The 18764-nt window shown below is 43.5% G+C and overlaps 1 protein-coding gene across 2 annotated transcripts in view; it reads right to left on the bottom strand.

The window, feature by feature from the left end:
• The window catches only part of fras1 (Fraser extracellular matrix complex subunit 1), a 359498-nt gene that overhangs the window by 29808 nt on the left and 310926 nt on the right, over nt 1-18764 (bottom strand). For both annotated transcript variants that reach the window (XM_082961570.1, XM_082961571.1), the window contains 9 exons: nt 17883-18146; nt 17376-17567; nt 16837-16956; nt 15263-15442; nt 14134-14258; nt 8374-8514; nt 6187-6414; nt 5463-5576; nt 955-1105 (listed from right to left, as the gene is read on the bottom strand). In XM_082961570.1, coding sequence (XP_082817696.1) covers nt 955-1105; nt 5463-5576; nt 6187-6414; nt 8374-8514; nt 14134-14258; nt 15263-15442; nt 16837-16956; nt 17376-17567; nt 17883-18146 — 1515 coding nt within the window. The remainder of the gene's footprint in view (nt 1-954; nt 1106-5462; nt 5577-6186; nt 6415-8373; nt 8515-14133; nt 14259-15262; nt 15443-16836; nt 16957-17375; nt 17568-17882; nt 18147-18764) is intronic.

The following is an 18764-nucleotide window of genomic DNA, read 5'->3' as shown; positions in this document are numbered from 1 at the left end:
AGTTATATTTTTCAGGCTTGGTCCTACCGAAACTCGTGATTTGTTGGGAGAGTTTTCTGTCGGAAGAGGACCCTCCCCCAAAATATTCCCCCCCCCCCCCCAAAATGTCCAAGAGAATCTGACATCCTCCGCAGACCTATTGCTGTTACTGAAAGTCTGGGATTTCCAAGACTACTACCTATCACTAGCTAACAGGGAAGAAATACAACTCACAACAACACATAAATGGCTCCTAGCTTCCCATTCATAGCTAATTGTTTAATTCAGCATTCAATTCCAGCATTTTAATACATTTCTTAATTTCCTGCACTGTGTTATCATGGACGTTGTCACGCAGCAGAGAGAGGCAAAAAGACAGAGAAGAGCTGTTACTTCAACAACCCTCGCTCAGACCCAACTCCATCCCTTCCTCAGTCGGCAGCAGCAACACAGTCTAAACTCTAAGTAACCTCCAAATACTAAAAAATTCACACAAGTCACTAGCCACCCAGCCATATATCTTGAGTTAGAAAAATATGAATATTATCTTGTTATTATTTAAGAGCATTAAAGATAAATCACAATCAGTAGATAACTAGCTAACTAGCAGATGTACATTAATGTACATTAACCATCAACGATCGGCTGACAGCCCACCTTCTGTTCCAGATGTCAATCACATCTTTAGGAGGCACCGTAACTAGCTGGCTTACAATTTGTGATGAGTGTGTCGCAGAAATAAATAGGCCAATGCAAAATAAAAGAATGTGTGTTGCTCGAGGCAGTTGGTATGTTATGACTTTCAAGATATTAATTATGAGTCGTTAGGTTTTTTTTTAAGTGGGGGGGGGGGCTTTTCCAGTTTGAGCTCCTGCCCAGTGAAAGTTTTGTGCACTGCCCTGTCTCACACACACAGACAACCCCCCCCCCCACACACACACACACAAACACAACACAAACACACACACACCATACCTTGTGTGAAGGAGGTGATAGGAGCCCCAGGTTTTAGTTTGCTCTCTAGGAAGCCGTGTTTAGGCTCTGCTGTGACCTCATAGACCAGCTGACCGTCGTCGGTGTCTGGGTCCATGCTCAACAGCTCCTTCTTACTGATCAGGTTGGTGGCCTGCAACATCAATAAATCAATCAGTCAGTCAACCAATCAATCAGTTATAGTCTAGGAATAAAAAGCAGGCAGTCAATCAATCAGTTATAGTCTAGAAATAAAAATCAGTCAGTCAATCAATCAGTTATAGTCTAGAAATAAAAATCAGGCAGTCAATCAATCAGTTATAGTCTAGGAATAAAAATCAGGCAGTCAATCAATCAGTTATAGTCTAGGAATAAAAATCAGGCAGTCAATCAATCAGTTATAGTCTAGAAATAAAAATCAGTCAGTCAACCAATCAATCAGTTATAGTCTAGAAATAAAAATCAGGCAGTCAATCAATCAGTTATAGTCTAGGAATAAAAATCAGGCAGTCAATCAATCAGTTATAGTCTAGGAATAAAAATCAGGCAGTCAATCGATCCGTTATAGTCTAGGAATAAAAATCAGGCAGTCAATCGATCAGTTATAGTCTAGGAATAAAAATCAGGCAGTCAATCAATCAGTTATAGTCTAGGAATAAAAATCAGGAAGTCAATCGATCAGTTATAGTCTAGAAATAAAAATCAGGCAGTCAATCAGTTATAGTCTAGGAATAAAAATCAGGCAGTCAATCGATCAGTTATAGTCTAGGAATAAAAATCAGGCAGTCAATCAATCAGTTATAGTCTAAAAAAATATCTATCAATCAATCAAATGTATTGTCCAGAGGGGTATAGTACAATCTACTTAAGGTTTTCTAAAGCTAGCCAGCTTCAGTTAGCCAGCTTCAGTTAGCCAGCTTCACATTCCTCAGGCTTCATCCATACTACGATGGTGGATATTGTTCACCTGCCTGCCGCTAACTCTAGCAGCCTAGTAATTGGGCGTGCCCTTTTCAGTTCGGTACCGAGTCAATGTGCAGGGGTACAGGTCCATCGAGGTAATTTGTAAAGTGACTATGCATCAATTATAAACAGCAGCAGTGTAAAAACAAGGGGGGGGGGTCAATGTAAGTAGTCCGGGTGGCCATTTGATTAGTTTAGTTGTTCAGCAGTCTTATGGCTTGGGGGGTTAGAAGCTGGGAACGCCTTACGGTCAGATGCAGAGCGGTTACTATGGTGCAGCTGTAGAACTTTTTGAAACTTCACGCACAATAAAACTTTTATGACTTAAATATCAATTTTATCGACACGAGTGAGGGGAAAAAAGGTATTCGTGCATTGATAAGCTCACCAAAGATGGAATTAATGATAAGTAATAAAATAAAGACTGCACTTTTAAAAGCCTATTTGCACGATAACTGTTCTTTCATTTTGATTTCGGCACAATTGAAAATGCGGTACTGATTCGCCCATGGATTGATGTTCCAGCGTTGTCGCAATGAAGCTTTCGGCATTAGGACTAGTCATGTGCAAACTGAAGGGGATGACACAATCTTCGTGAGAGGGAGGGAATCTGATTTCACTGGTCTTCAACTCAGATCTCAGACACTTCATTCAGGACGTCCCTGAGCAGGTTCGTTCTGAAAGAGTCGTTACCATATAAATGTACCTGACTAAAAAAGGTTGAGCCACCGTCGTGGTACCGGCTATCCTGAGTTGAACTCAGAGTTGACCTTAGTTAACTCGCTAACTCCTCAAACCACATACGTAGTATAGTGCTCCGGGAAAATCAATATGAGAAACGGGGTTTAATTAAACTCCACCTGTCACTCCATCCAACACCAGCAGGGGGAGCGAGCGTAACACAAACGAAATACAGATAGGCCTAGCCATGCAATTATATTTTATTAACATAGGTAGATCTACCCTGGCTATTAAATTATATTCAACCTAGTAAATTCTATATTTATTTAACTGCATTGTTGGTTAAGGGCTTGTAGGTAATCATTTCACGTTAAGGTTTGCACCTGTTGTATTTGGCGCATGTGACAAATACAATTTGATTTGATTTGATTTTTAGTTTGTTTCCTATAATTATAACTCCAAAGGTGACTAGCCTGTTTTACCTTGTTGTCCATGTACTCCTGGCGATGTGGTATGGTATTATATGGTATGATATTATATGGTATGGAATGGTGTGGTATGGTATTATATGGTATGGTATTATATGGTATGGTGTGGTATGGTATTATATGGTATGGTATTATATGGTATGGTGTGGTATGGTATTATATGGTATGGTATTATATGGTATGGTATGGTATGGTATTATATGGTATGGTGTGTTATGGTATTATATGGTATGATATTATATGGTATGGTATGGTATGGTATTATATGGTATGGTGTGTTATGGTATTATATGGTATGGTATTATATGGTATGGTATGGTATGGTATTATATGGTATGGTGTGTTATGGTATTATATGGTATGATATTATATGGTATGGTGTGGTATGGAATTATATGGTATGATATTATATGGTATGGTGTGGTATGGTATTATATGGTATGGTGTGGTGCGGTATTATATGGTATGGTGTGATGTGGTATTATATGGCATGGTGTGATGTGGTATTATATGGTATGGTGTAGTATTATATGGTATGGTGTGGTATGGTACTATGTGGTATGGTATGGTATGGTGTAGTATTATATGGTATGGTGTGGTATGGTATGGTATTATATGGTATGGTGTGGTATTATATGGTATGGTATTATATGCTGTGGTATTATATGGTATGGTGTTATATGGTATGGTATGGTATGGTATTGTATGGTGTGGTATGACATGGTGTGCTATGGTATGGTACGGTGTAGTATGGTGTGGTATTATATGTGGTAATATTGTATGGTATGGTATAATATTAAATGGTATGGTGTGGTACGGTATTATATGGTATTGTATGGTGTGGTATGGTGTGGTATTATATGGTATGGTGTGGTATTATATGGTGTGGTATTATATGGTGTGGTATTGTATGGTGTGGTATGGTATTATATGGTATGGTATTATATGGTATGGTATTATATGGTGTGGTATGGTATTGTATGGTATTATATGGTATGGTATTATATGGTGTGGTATGGTATTGTATGGTATTATATGGTATGGTATTATATGGTGTGGTATTGTATGGTGTGGTATGGTATTATATGGTATGGTGTTATATGGTATTATATGGTATGGTATTATATGGTGTGGTATGGTATTGTATGGTATTATGGATGGGTATGGTAATTGGTGGATGGGTGTGGTATGGTGTTATATGGTATGGTATTATATGGTGTGGTATGGTATTGTATGGTATTATATGGTATGGTATTGTATGGTATTATATGGTATGGTATTGTATGGTGTGGTATGGTGTTATATGGTATGGTATTATATGGTGTGGTATTATATGGTGTGGTATTATATGGTATGGTGTTATATGGTGTGGTATGGTATTGTATGGTATTATATGGTATGGTATTATATGGTGTGGTATGTTATTGTATGGTATTATATGGTATGGTATTGTATGGTGTGGTATGGTATTATATGGTATTATATGGTATGGTATTGTATGGTGTGGTATTGTATGGTGTGGTATGGTATTATATGGTATGGTGTGGTATTATATGGTGTGGTATTATATGGTATGGTATTGTATGGTGTGGTATGGTATTATATGGTATGGTATTATATGGTGTGGTATGGTATTGTATGGTATTATATGGTATGGTATTATATGGTGTGGTATGGTATTGTATGGTATTATATGGTATGGTATTATATGGTGTGGTATGGTATTGTATGGTATTATATGGTATGGTATTGTATGGTGTGGTATGTTATTGTATGGTATTATATGGTATGGTATTGTGTGGTATGGTATTATATGGTATTATATGGTATGGTATTGTATGGTGTGGTATTGTATGGTGTGGTATGGTATTATATGGTATGGTGTTATATGGTATTGTATGGTGTGGTATGGTATTATATGGTATGGTATTATATGGTATGGTATTATATGGTATGGTATTGTATGGTATTATATGGTATGGTATTGTATGGTGTGGTATTGTATGGTGTGGTATGGTATTATATGGTATGGTGTTATATGGTATTGTATGGTGTGGTATGGTATTATATGGTATGGTATTATATGGTATGGTATTGTATGGTATTATATGGTATGGTATTATATGGTATGGTATGGTGTGATATTATATGGTATGGACTGGAATGGTATGGTGTGGTATTATATGGTATGGTATTATATGGTATGGAATGGTGTGGTATTATATGGTATGGTATTATATGGTATTATATGGTATGGAATGGTGTGGTATTATATGGTACGGTGTGGTATTACAGTATATGGTATGGTATGGTATTATATGGTATGTAATGGTGTGGTATTATATGGTATGGTATGGTATTGTATTGTATGGTATTTACCTTGTTGTCCATGTACTCCAGCCACTGCAGACCCAGGTTTGTGACGATACGAGGTGTTCCATCATCCACTGGCAGAATGTCTATCTTAAACTTTTGTGGTGCAGCCGTCAACACCTACACATTGACAGAGGCAGTAAGAGAGAGTTATGAAGTTTTAGAGAGAGAGTGAAAGAGAGAGACAGACAGAGAGAGAGACAGAGAGAGACAGAGAGAGAGAGATAGACAGACAGGGAGAGACAGACAGGGAGAGACAGACAGGGAGAGACAGACAGGGAGAGACAGAGAGAGAGGGAGAGACAGAGAGCGAGGGAGAGACAGAGAGAGAGAGAGAGAGACAGAGAGAGAGGGAGAGACAGAGAGAGAGAGAGAGACAGAGAGAGAGACACGGAGAGAGAAACAGAGAGCGAGAGAGAGACAGACAGACAGGGAGAGACAGAGACAGGGAGAGACAGAGAGAGGGAGAGAGAGAGAGAGAGAGAGAGACAGAGAGAGAGAGACACGGAGAGAGAGACAGAGAGCGAGAGAGAGACAGACAGACAGGGAGAGAGAGAGGGAGACAGAGGGACAGAAAGAGAGACAGAGAGAGAGAGACAGAGAGAGTGAGAGAGAGAGAAAGAGAGAGACACAGAGAGAGAGGGACAGAGAGACAGACCGAGAGAGACAGACAGGGAGAGACAGAGAGAGACACACACACACACACACACACACACCCTCCTCTCCTCACCTCTTTGCCTGCCTCCTCCACCATAAAAAAGACATTAGTCCCGTCAGCTACAGTGAACGTGAATCTGTCCTTCAGTGAGTTGGATCCATCGTGGTTGTAGCTGATTCTGTTCTGGTAGACGTCATCCATGGTGAAGCTGTTGGTCTGACGGTAGTGCTGTCCGTTGTTGGTCCGCTCAATGGTGCCGTGACGGGGGGCCTGGACTATGGTGAAGGTGATGGACTCCTCCTGAGGGAGGGAGGGAGGGAGGGAGGGAGGGAGGGAGGGAGGGAGGGAGGGAGGGAGGGAGGGAGGGGGAGAAAAACAAGGGAAGTCATTTTTCTCTCTCTTTATGTTAGATTTAGGCATTTGTGTCAGAATGTAACAGTTTAGTGATAAATATTGTCCATTAAGAGTTTAATCATGACTACTTTAATGAGGGTGACAACACCACGACAACGCAGTCCTCAGAACAGTCTGGCATGCTGATTGGAATTTCTAAACTGAAAGTTACCTTGACTTAGCATAATCAAAGAGCTTGAAATTAGTTATTTTTTTCTTCATCTGGTCCATATAACTCCCCAAGAAAGAGCAAATAGCTTATAGTACTTTCTGCTACTATTTAACTCAATATAAAATGGCATTCGGTCAAAACAACTGTTCATTTCACTCTTAGTTTATTGCCCCTCTGGTTCAAAGAACATGAAGTAAAATCACTGAAAGTGTGTGTAGTGATTAAAACGTTACAGGTATGCAGGGAACGGACAGCCAGCCAACCTCTGTCTAACAGTAATGACCAGCCAGTCTACCTCTGTCTAATAGTTATGACCAGCCAGTCTAGTAATGACCAGCCAGTCTACCTCTGGCTGATAGTAATGACCAGCCAGTCTACCTCTGTCTGACAGTAATGACCAGCCAGTATACCTCTGTCTAACAGTAATGACCAGCCAGTCTACCTCTGTCTAACAGTAATGACCAGCCAGTCTACCTCTGTCTAACAGTAATGACCAGCCAGTCTACCTCTGTCTAATAGTAATGACCAGCCAGTCTACCTCTGTCTAACAGTAATGACCAGCCAGTCTACCTCTGTCTAATAGTAATGACCAGCCAGTCTACCTCTGTCTAATAGTTATGACCAGCCAGTCTAGTAATGACCAGCCAGTCTACCTCTGGCTGATAGTAATGACCAGCCAGTCTACCTCTGTCTGACAGTAATGACCAGCCAGTATACCTCTGTCTAACAGTAATGACCAACCAGTCTACCTCTGTCTAACAGTAATGACCAGCCAGTCTACCTCTGTCTAACAGTAATGACCAGCCAGTCTACCTCTGTCTAATAGTAATGACCAGCCAGTCTACCTCTGTCTAACAGTAATGACCAGCCAGTCTACCTCTGTCTAATAGTAATGACCAGCCAGTCTACCTCTGTCTAACAGTAATGACCAGCCAGTCTACCTCTGTCTAATAGTAATGACCAGCCAGTCTACCTCTGTCTAATAGTAATAGTGTAATGACCAGCCAGTCTACCTCTGTCTAACAGTAATGGCCAGCCAGTAATGACCAGCCAGCCAACCTCTGTCTAACAGTAATGACCAGCCAGTCTACCTCTGGCTGATAGTAATGACCAGCCAGTCTACCTCTGGCTGATAGTAATGACCAGCCAGTCTACCTCTGTCTGACAGTAATGACCAGCCAGTCTACCTCTGTCTGACAGTAATGACCAGCCAGTCCACCTCTGTCTAACAGAAATGACCAGCCAGTCTACCTCTGTCTAACAGTAATGACGAGCCAGTCTACCTCTGTCTAATAGTAATAGTGTAATGACCAGCCAGTCTACCTCTGTCTAATAGTAATGACCAGCCAGTCTACCTCTGTCTAACAGTAATGACCAGCCAGTCTACATCTGTCTAATAGTAATAGTGTAATGACCAGCCAGTCTACATCTGTCTAACAGTAATGACCAGCCAGTCTACCTCTGTCTAATAGTAATGACCAGCCAGTCTACATCTGTCTAACAGTAATGACCAGCCAGTCTACCTCTGGCTGCTAGATAGTGAATGACCAGCCAGTCTATATCTGTCTAACAGTAATGACCAGCCAGTCTACCTCTGTCTAATAGTAATAGTGTAATGACCAGCCAGACTACTTCTCGGTCTGTCTATGAGTAGTGAGGTGTGTGTGTAGTGACTGGACAGTCTGCCAGCCTACCTCTGTGTCAGCGTCGGTGGCCTTCAGTTCAAACTCAGTGATGGTCTTCCTGACCCCCTCCTGAACCCTCATCCCAGGAACCACCAGCAGGGGGAGGGAGTCATCCACCGGCCGGATGGTGATGTAGAACGTCTGGGCAACCTAAAGACACCGTACAGAACACTGTTATCTACCTAAAGACACCGTACAGAACACTGTTATCTACCTAAAGACACCGTACAGAACACTGTTATCTACCTAAAGACACCGTACAGAACACTGTTATCTACCTAAAGACACCGTACAGAACACTGTTATCAACCTAAAGACACCGTACAGAACACTGTTATCTACCTAAAGACACCATACAGAACACTGTTATCAACCTAAAGACACCGTACAGAACACTGTTATCTACCTAAAGACACGGTACAGAACACTGTTATCAACCTAAAGACACCATACAGAACACTGTTATCAACCTAAAGACACCGTACAGAACACTGTTATCTACCTAAAGACACCGTACAGAACACTGTTATCTACCTAAGGACACCGTACAGAACACTGTTATCTACCTAAAGACACCGTACAGAACACTGTTATCTACCTAAAGACACCGTACAGAACACTGTTATCTACCTAAAGACACCGTACAGAACACTGTTATCTACCTAAAGACACCGTACAGAACACTGTTATCTACCTAAAGACACCGTACAGAACACTGTTATCTACCTAAAGACACCGTACAGAACACTGTTATCTACCTAAAGACACCGTACAGAACACTGTTATCTACCTAAAGACACCGTACAGAACACTGTTATCTACCTAAAGACACCGTACAGAACACTGTTATCTACCTAAAGACACCGTACAGAACACTGTTATCAACCTAAAGACACCGTACAGAACACTGTTATCTACCTAAAGACACCGTACAGAACACTGTTATCTACCTAAAGACACCGTACAGAACACTGTTATCTACCTAAAGACACCATACAGAACACTGTTATGTACCTAAAGACACCGTACAGAACACTGTTATCTACCTAAAGACACCGTACAGAACACTGTTATGTACCTAAAGACACCGTACAGAACACTGTTATCTACCTAAAGACACCATACAGAACACTGTTATCTACCTAAAGACACCGTACAGAACACTGTTATCTACCTAGACACCGTACAGAACACTGTTATCTACCTAAAGACAAGGTTTATACAGGTAGTTGCTGGTAGACACTAATTATTATTAGCAAGGCATTACAGAGGGTAGTGCGTACAGCCCAGTACATCACCGGGGCCAAGCTCCCTGCCATCCAGGACCTCTATACCAGGCGGTGTCCACCCAAGCAATACACTGTTCTCTCTGCTACTGCAAGGCAAGCAGTACCAGTGCACAAGGTCTGGAATCAACAGGACCCTGAACAGCTTCTAACTCTTGCACTGACTCTATGCACACACTTACACATACAGTAATTTCACTGACACCCCAACACACACACACACACACACACACACACACACCACACACTGCTGCTACTGTCTATTATCTATCATGTTGCCATGTCACTTTACCCCTACCTACAGTATCTACCTCAATTACCTCATACCCCTGCACATCGACTCGGTACTGGTACTCCCTGTATATAGCCATGTTATTACCTCGTACCCCAGCACATAAACTGAGTACTGGTACTCCCTGTATATAGCCATGTTATTAACACGTACCCCAGCACATAAACTGAGTACTGGTACTCCCTGTATATAGTCATGTTATTGTCTACTCCCTGTATATAGCCATGTTATTGTCTACTCCCTGTATATGGCCATGTTATTATCTGGTACTCCCTGTATATAGCCATGTTATTACCTGGTACTCCCTGTATATAGCCATGTTATTGTCTACTCCCTGTATATAGCGATGTTAATTTCTACTTCCTGTATATAGCCATGTTATTATCTACTCCCTGTATATAGCCATGTTATTACCTGGTACTCCCTGTATATAGCCATGTTATTACCTGGTACTCCCTGTATATAGCCATGTTATTGTCTACTCCCTGTATATAGCCATGTTATTTTCTACTTCCTGTATATAGCCATGTTATTATCTACTCCCTGTATATAGCCATGTTATTACCTGGTACTCCCTGTATATAGCCATGTTATTACCTGGTACTCCCTGTATATAGCCATGTTATTGTCTACTCCCTGTATATAGCCATGTTATTTTCTACTTCCTGTATATAGCCATGTTATTACCTGGTACTCCCTGTATATAGCCATGTTATTACCTGGTACTCCCTGTACATAGCCATGTTATTACCTGGTACTCCCTGTATATAGCCATGTTATTACCTGGTACTCCCTGTATATAGCCATGTTATTACCTGGTACTCCCTGTATATAGCCATGTTATTATCTACTCCCTGTATATAGCCATGTTATTACCTGGTACTCCCTGTATATAGCCATGTTATTACCTGGTACTCCCTGTATATAGCCATGTTATTACCTGGTACTCCCTGTATATAGCCATGTTATTACCTGGTACTCCCTGTATATAGCCATGTTATTACCTGGTACTCCATGTATATAGCCATGTTATTACCTGGTACTCCCTGTATATAGCCATGTTATTACCTGGTACTCCCTGTATATAACCATGTTATTATCTACTCCCTGTATATAGCCATGTTATTACCTGGTACTCCCTGTGTATAGCCATGTTATTACCTGGTACTCCCTGTGTATAGCCATGTTATTACCTGGTACTCCCTGTGTATAGCCATGTTATTACCTGGTACTCCCTGTATATAGCCATATTATTACCTGGTACTCCCTGTATATAGCCATGTTATTACCTGGTACCCCTGTATATAGCCATGTTATTACCTGGTACTCCCTGTATATAGCCATGTTATTACCTGGTACTCCCTGTATATAGCCATGTTATTACCTGGTACTCCCTGTATATAGCCATGTTATTACCTGGTACTCCCTGTATATAGCCATGTTATTACCTGGTACTCCCTGTATATGGCCATGTTATTATCTACTCCCTGTATATAGCCATGTTATTACCTGGTACTCCCTGTATATAGCCATGTTATTACCTGGTACTCCCTGTATATAGCCATGTTATTACCTGGTACTCCCTGTATATAGCCATGTTATTACCTGGTACTCCCTGTATATAGCCATATTATTACCTGGTACTCCCTGTATATAGCCATGTTATTTCTACTCCCTGTATATAACCATGTTATTATCTACTCCCTGTATATAGCCATGTTATTACCTGGTACTCCCTGTATATAGCCATGTTATTACCTGGTACTCCCTGTATATAGCCATGTTATTACCTGGTACTCCCTGTATATAGCCATGTTATTACCTGGTACTCCCTGTATATAGCCATGTTATTACCTGGTACTCCCTGTATATAGCCATGTTATTACCTGGTACTCCCTGTATATGGCCATGTTATTATCTACTCCCTGTATATAGCCATGTTATTACCTGGTACTCCCTGTATATAGCCATGTTATTACCTGGTACTCCCTGTATATAGCCATGTTATTTTCTACTCCCTGTATATAACCATGTTATTATCTACTCCCTGTATATAGCCATGTTATTACCTGGTACTCCCTGTATATAGCCATGTTATTACCTGGTACTCCCTGTATATAGCCATGTTATTACCTGGTACTCCCTGTATATAACCATGTTATTATCTACTCCCTGTATATAGCCATGTTATTATCTACTCCCTGTATATAGCCATGTTATTTTCTACTCCCTGTATATAACCATGTTATTATCTACTCCCTGTATATAGCCATGTTATTACCTGGTACTCCCTGTATATAGCCATGTTATTACCTGGTACTCCCTGTATATAGCCATGTTATTACCTGGTACTCCCTGTATATAGCCATGTTATTACCTGGTACCCCTGTATATAGCCATGTTATTACCTGGTACTCCCTGTATATAGCCATGTTATTACCTGGTACTCCCTGTATATAGCCATGTTATTACCTGGTACTCCCTGTATATAGCCATGTTATTACCTGGTACTCCCTGTATATAACCATGTTATTATCTACTCCCTGTATATAGCCATGTTATTACCTGGTACTCCCTGTATATAACCATGTTATTATCTACTCCCTCTATATAGCCATGTTATTACCTGGTACTCCCTGTATATAACCATGTTATTATCTACTCCCTGTATATAGCCATGTTATTTTTACTCATTATCTTTGTTTGTTAATCACTGTGTATTTATTCCTCATGTCACTATTTCTCTCTCTCTCTCTCTCTGCTCTCTCTCTCACTCTGCTCTCTCTCTCTCTCTCTCTCTCTCACTCTGCGCTTTCTCTCTCTCTCACTCTCTCTCTACACCTCGTGTCTACGAAGCAGGTGACAAATAACATTTGAATTTTGATCCTTGTGTGCAACATTTTTCAAAGAAGTTGCTCTGAGGCCATGCAGAACATTGTATCTTGTTTTAAAACAGAGAATGATATGTGCAACCTCAGGGCCACCCATCACAACATACACAGAATGACCTCAGGGCCACCCATCACAACATACACAGAATGACCTCAGGGCCACCCATCACAACATACACAGAATGACCTCAGGGCCACCCATCACAACATACACAGAATGACCTCAGGGCCACCCATCACAACATAGACAGAATGACCTCAGGGCCACCCATCACAACATACACAGAATGACCTCAGGGCCACCCATCACAACATACACAGAATGACCTCAGGGCCACCCATCACAAGATACACAGAATGTCCTCAGGGCCACCCATCACAACATACACAGAATGACCTCAGGGCCACCCATCACAACATACACAGAATGACCTCAGGGCCACCCATCACAACATACACAGAATGACCTCAGGGCCACCCATCACAACATACACAGAATGACCTCAGGGCCACCCATCACAACATACACAGAATGACCTCAGGGGCCACCCATCATAACATACACAGAAAACATAGTCTCACCCCCAACAGCAATCATATCCTGGTGGGTACAGTAGTGGTAGAAATACGACTGCGGGATCTGATTGGATGATGTGATACTTTACATGCAAACATCCTGATCAAATGTTTAGGACGCAAAGCCAACTGAACAGAATGGACCTGCAGATCCACAAAACACCACATGCACAGCGGTCAGCCAATAGTGACGCGGCCCGACGACCTTTTACACACAGCGGTCAGCCAATAGTGACGCGGCCCGACGACCTTTTACACACAGCGGTCAGCCAATAGTGACGCGGCCCGACGACCTTTTAGACACAGCGGTCAGCCAATAGTGACACGGCCCGACGACCTTTTACACACAGCGGTCAGCCAATAGTGACACGGCCCGACGACCTTTTAGACACAGCGGTCAGCCAATAGTGACACGGCCCGACGACCTTTTACACACAGCGGTCAGCCAATAGTGACACGGCCCGACGACCTTTTACACACAGCGGTCAGCCAATAGTGACACGGCCCGACGACCTTTTAGACACAGCGGTCAGCCAATAGTGAAGGCCGGTTGGCTGACTGCTTCTGCTGCTCATTAGGCTGCATTAGAGAGGGACATTATCGATAGTGTGTGTGTGTGTGTGTGTGTGTGTGTGTGTGTGTGATGTGTGTGAGGATAGAAGAACAAAACAGGTGTGGGACCATGTGTGTGTGTCCTTGCGTGCATGTGTGTGTGTGTGTGTACCTCGTTAGCGCCGTCAGACACGATGAAGGAGAACTGGTCCGCATGCTTCTCTTCTTCGCTGGTGTGAACGTACTGAACACTGCGGGAGGTCAAGTCAGCCTGGGAGAAGGACGTGATGCGTGTTCCTGTATCCGGAAGGAAATTAGCATTCATTAGCATTAACAGTTAACGTTAATGGATGTGTTAGCGTTAGCTTTCTAAACTTTCTTTGAAAATCAACACAGCATATTAATACAACATTAGCATTGAACTAGCAATGCCAGGGTCGTGGGTTTAATTCCCGCTTGGGTCACACACTAATTATATATTCATATACCAAGTCCCTTGGCATATGGTATTTACTGATCGCGGCACAGACATCATGTAATCAGTTCCTGGAATATAACGCTATTAGCATTAGATTAGCATTAGATTAGCACGCTGTAGTGGTAGTTAGCATTGTTCGCTAGCTGACGGCACATCTGCCCTTACAACCCAGTGGAGGAAAAAGTACCCAACTGTCATACTTGAGTAAAAGTAAAGATACCTTAATAGAAAATGACTTAAGTAAAAGTGAAAGTCACCCAGTAAAGTACTACTTGAGTAAAAGTATAAAAGTATTTGGTTCTAAATATACTTAAGTACCAAAAGTAAATGTAATTGCTCAAAGATACTGAAGTATCAAAAGTAAAAGGATAAATAATTTAAAATGACTTACATTAAGCAAACCAGACGGCACAATGTAATTGTTTTATTTATTTACAGAGAGCCATGGGTGCACTCTAACACTCAGACAACATTTACAAACTGAGTATTTGTGTTTAGTGAGTCTGTCAGATCAGAGGCAGTAGAGATGACCAGGGATGTTCTGTTGATAAGTAAGTGAATTGACAATTTTACTGTCCTGTGTGTGTGTGTGTGTGTGTGTGTTTCCACCTGAGCTGGTTGATAGCTCCAGTACAGTACCTCGGTTGTTGGCGGTGTGTTTCTGTGTGTGTGTGTGTGTGTGTGTGTGTGTGTGTGTGTGTGTGTGTGTGTGTGTGTGTTTCCACCTGAGCTGGTTGATAGCTCCAGTACAGTACCTCGGTTGTTGTTTGTGTGCTTGTCAGTGTGTGTGTGTGTGTGTGTGTGTGTGTGTGTGTGTGTGTACCTGGGTTGCTGGCGTGCTCCAGGTGTCCCAGTGCAGTCTGCTTGGTGATGCGGTACACCAGTTCTCCAGGCTCACTGTCCTGGTCTGTAGCTGACAGCTGAAGAGTAGTCAGCTTCTTCACTGAGTTCTCATCAACCACCAGACCTTTATTCATCACCACAGAGGGGGGCAGGTGGTCCTCTAGAGGGGCGAGGGAGGGAGGGAGGGAGGGAGGAAGGAGGGGGGAGGGAGGGAGGGAGGGAGGAAGGAAGGGAGGGAAGGAAGGAAGGAAGGAAGGAAGGAAGGAAGGAAGGGAGGGAGGGAGGGAGGGAGGGAGGGAGGGAGGAAGGAAGGAAGGAAGGAAGGAAGGAAGGAAGGAAGGAAGGAAGGAAGGAAGGAAGGAAGGAAGGAAGAAAGGAAGAAAGGAAGGAAGGAAGGAAGGAAGGAAGGAAGGGGGAGAAAGGAAGAAGGGGGGGAGGGAGGGAGAAAGGAAGGAAGGAGGGGGGGATGGAGGGAGGGAGAAAGGAAGGAGGGGGGAGGGAAGAAAGGAGTGAGGGAGGGAGGGAGGGAGGGAGGGAGGGAGGGAGGGAGGGAGGGAGGGAGGGAGGGAAGAAAGGAAGGAAGGAGGGAGGAAGGAAGGAAGGGAGGAAGAAAGGAAGGAAGGAAGAAAGGAAGGAAGGAAGGAAGGAAGGAAGGAAGGAAGGAAGGAAGGAAGGAAGGAAGAAGGAAGGAAGGAAGGAAGGAAGGAAGGGGAGAAAGGAAGAAGGGGGGGAGGGAGGGAGAAAGGAAGGAAGGAGGGGGGGATGGAGGGAGGGAGAAGGAAGGAGGGGGGGGGAAGAAAGGAGTGAGGGAGGGAGGGAGGGAGGAGGGAAGAAAGGAAGGAAGGAGGGAGGAAGGAAGGAAGGGAGGAAGAAAGGAAGGAAGGAAGGAGGGAGGGAGGGAGGGAGGGAGGGAGGGAGGGAGGGAGGAAGGAATGAAGGAAGGAAGGAAGGAAGGAAGGAAGGAGAAGGAAGGAGGAAGGAAGGAAGGAAGGAAGAAAGGGAGGAGGGAGGGAGGGAAGAAAGGAGGGAAGAAAGGAAGGAAGGAAGGAAGGAAGAAAGGAAGGAGGGAGGAAGGGAAGAAAGAAAGGAAGGAGGGAGGGAGGGAGGGAGGGAGGGAGGGAGGAAGGAAGGAAGGAAGGAAGGAAGGAAGGAAGGAAGGAAGGAAGGAAGGAAGGAAGGAAGGAAGGAAGGAAGGAAGGAAGGAAGGAAGGAAGGAAGGAAGGAAGGAAGGAAGGAAGGAGGGAGGGAACAAAGGAGAACAAGTAGGAATGGGGAGATTAAAACCTGAGGGTGGAAACCATGTCTCACTAAACCACTGGGGAGCACAAAGCCTAGAACAGACCAGAATAATGGAGCAAATTGTCAGCCATTGGCTGTTTTTGACTGACTGGACCACTGGCTAAGATTCCAAATGGTGCAGAACCCACTGCTCTGCTGTTTTTTAACGACAGTCTGTCCTGTGCGTCCCCTACGTCAGATACCACCTACCTAGTACACTGATGTACAAGGACTGGTACCTACCTAGTACACTGATGTACAAGCACTGGTACATACCTAGAACACTAATGAAGAAAGACTGGTCGATCAGTTTGTTGCCCTCTGGATCCACCAGGTTGAACTTGAAGGAGACGCTCCCTCCTTTCTCTCCCTTCTCATGACTGTACTCCAAAAGACCTGCAACACACACACACACACACACACACACACACACACACACACACACACACACACACACACACACACACACACACACACACGGTTAGGGTCAATTCAATATCGTAAATTAATCATAATTCATTTCAAGAACTTTCAAGAACTCTGAGAAAGTCACAGGCCATTTTTCCTTGAAGAATATTGAATAAGTGAAAATGATGGTGTGTGAGAGTGTTTTTAGAGAGTGAGAGAGAGAGTGAAAATGATGAGTGAGAGAGCGAGAGAGACAGAAAGGGAGAGCAAGGGAGACAGACAGAAAGAGAGAGCGAGGGAGACCAAGAGAGAGACCGAGAGAGAGAAAGCAAGAGAGAGCGACAGAGAGAGAGAGCGAGAGAGCGAGAGCGAGAGCGAGAGCGAGAGAGAGAGAGAGAGATATACACCTTTGTTGACCTCCTCCTGTGTGAAACTCTTGACAGGTCCTTTAACAGACATCTTGTCCTGTCCTCCTCCTTCTTTAGAAAGCTGTAGTCTTCCTAATGGAAGGTCTTTGGTGAGGATGTACCTCAGCTTCAGGCTATCTGAGTCTGAATCTGATCCCTTCAGGTTCTGCTCAGTAATCTTAGCCGCTGTGCCTGAGGGGAGAATAGGTACAGTAAAAGTCAGGATACGCCAAAGAACACAACGTAAGACAGCTAGACCAGCCTTTCCCAATCTCTTGTGCCAGTATCCCCAAGACTGTACATTTTGACACCATCGCAGAACTGGAATACCCAAGTAATCAACAAGCCCTTTCAGAGTTGAATCAGGTGTGCTCGTACCCAGTCACCATGAAGACATGTGGGTCCAGGCGCGAAAAAATAAACTGTTTGTCCCTGTCCTTACCTGCGGAAACGGTTTAAGGTCACGCACGGTCCACACAAACACATACACCCCCTCCACGAGCGTACCTGCGGCCAGCTGCAGGCCTCTATTCACAGTCATCCTTGGTCCTTCACTCTTCCTGACGTCTATGGTGAAGGTGAGCCGTCCGGTGGTGGTGTGGATGCCGTCGGTCAGGGAGAAGGCTAGCTCGTCACTGCCCCCGCTGGCCGCGTCAGGGGTGTACACCAGAAGCAGATCCAACACGTCCTGGTAGGTGAATGTGGACCCCTGAGACAGGATCCGACCGTTCTCCAGAGGCTGGGAGTAGAACTGGCGTCTACGCAGCTTGCCTGAAACACAGGACCGTGGTGGTACAGAGGGATAATTAATAATGATAGTGGTGTATCTTCTTTACGTAGCCCTCTTCATGACACTCAAAGACACTTTACATAAGGCAACCAAAAAAGAAAGGTAGATAGATGAAAAAACTAAAAGTAGATAGGGTCACATATCTTTCTCGCTGGAAGGTCTTGAATCCCGGCAATGTGAGACCCGGCGCCTACATACCAACGTGTGTGCATCAATGATGAATGTGTTTTGCGCTTCGCAATGTCATTTAGCAGAAGCTGTCTGGCAAGCAGACAGTGGAGAGGACAGTAAAAAGGCCTCTATAGCCTTCATAGGTTTTAGTTTTATGACGGTGTGACAGGGGCTTTATGGGAGGGTTTATGCTGCTTTTATTGCCTGCTGGTTGTGAAGAATGAGTTGCTGCATGATTCTGACAGTACAGGGACAGTTAGTGGGACAGATGGAAGGATGAAGGGAGAGTTAGAGGGAGGGAGAGTTAGAGGGAGGGATGGACGGAGGGAGAGTTAGAGGGAGGGACGGATGGAGGGAGAGTTAGAGGGAGGGATGGATGGAGGGAGAGTTAGAGGGAGGGACGGAGGGAGGGAGAGTTAGAGGGAGGG

Source organism: Salmo salar, chromosome 15 (genome assembly GCF_965601325.2).
Source record: "Salmo salar chromosome 15, fSalSal1, whole genome shotgun sequence".
Taxonomy (NCBI): Eukaryota; Metazoa; Chordata; class Actinopteri; order Salmoniformes; family Salmonidae; genus Salmo; species Salmo salar.
This window is presented reverse-complemented; position numbering and strand designations above follow the sequence as displayed.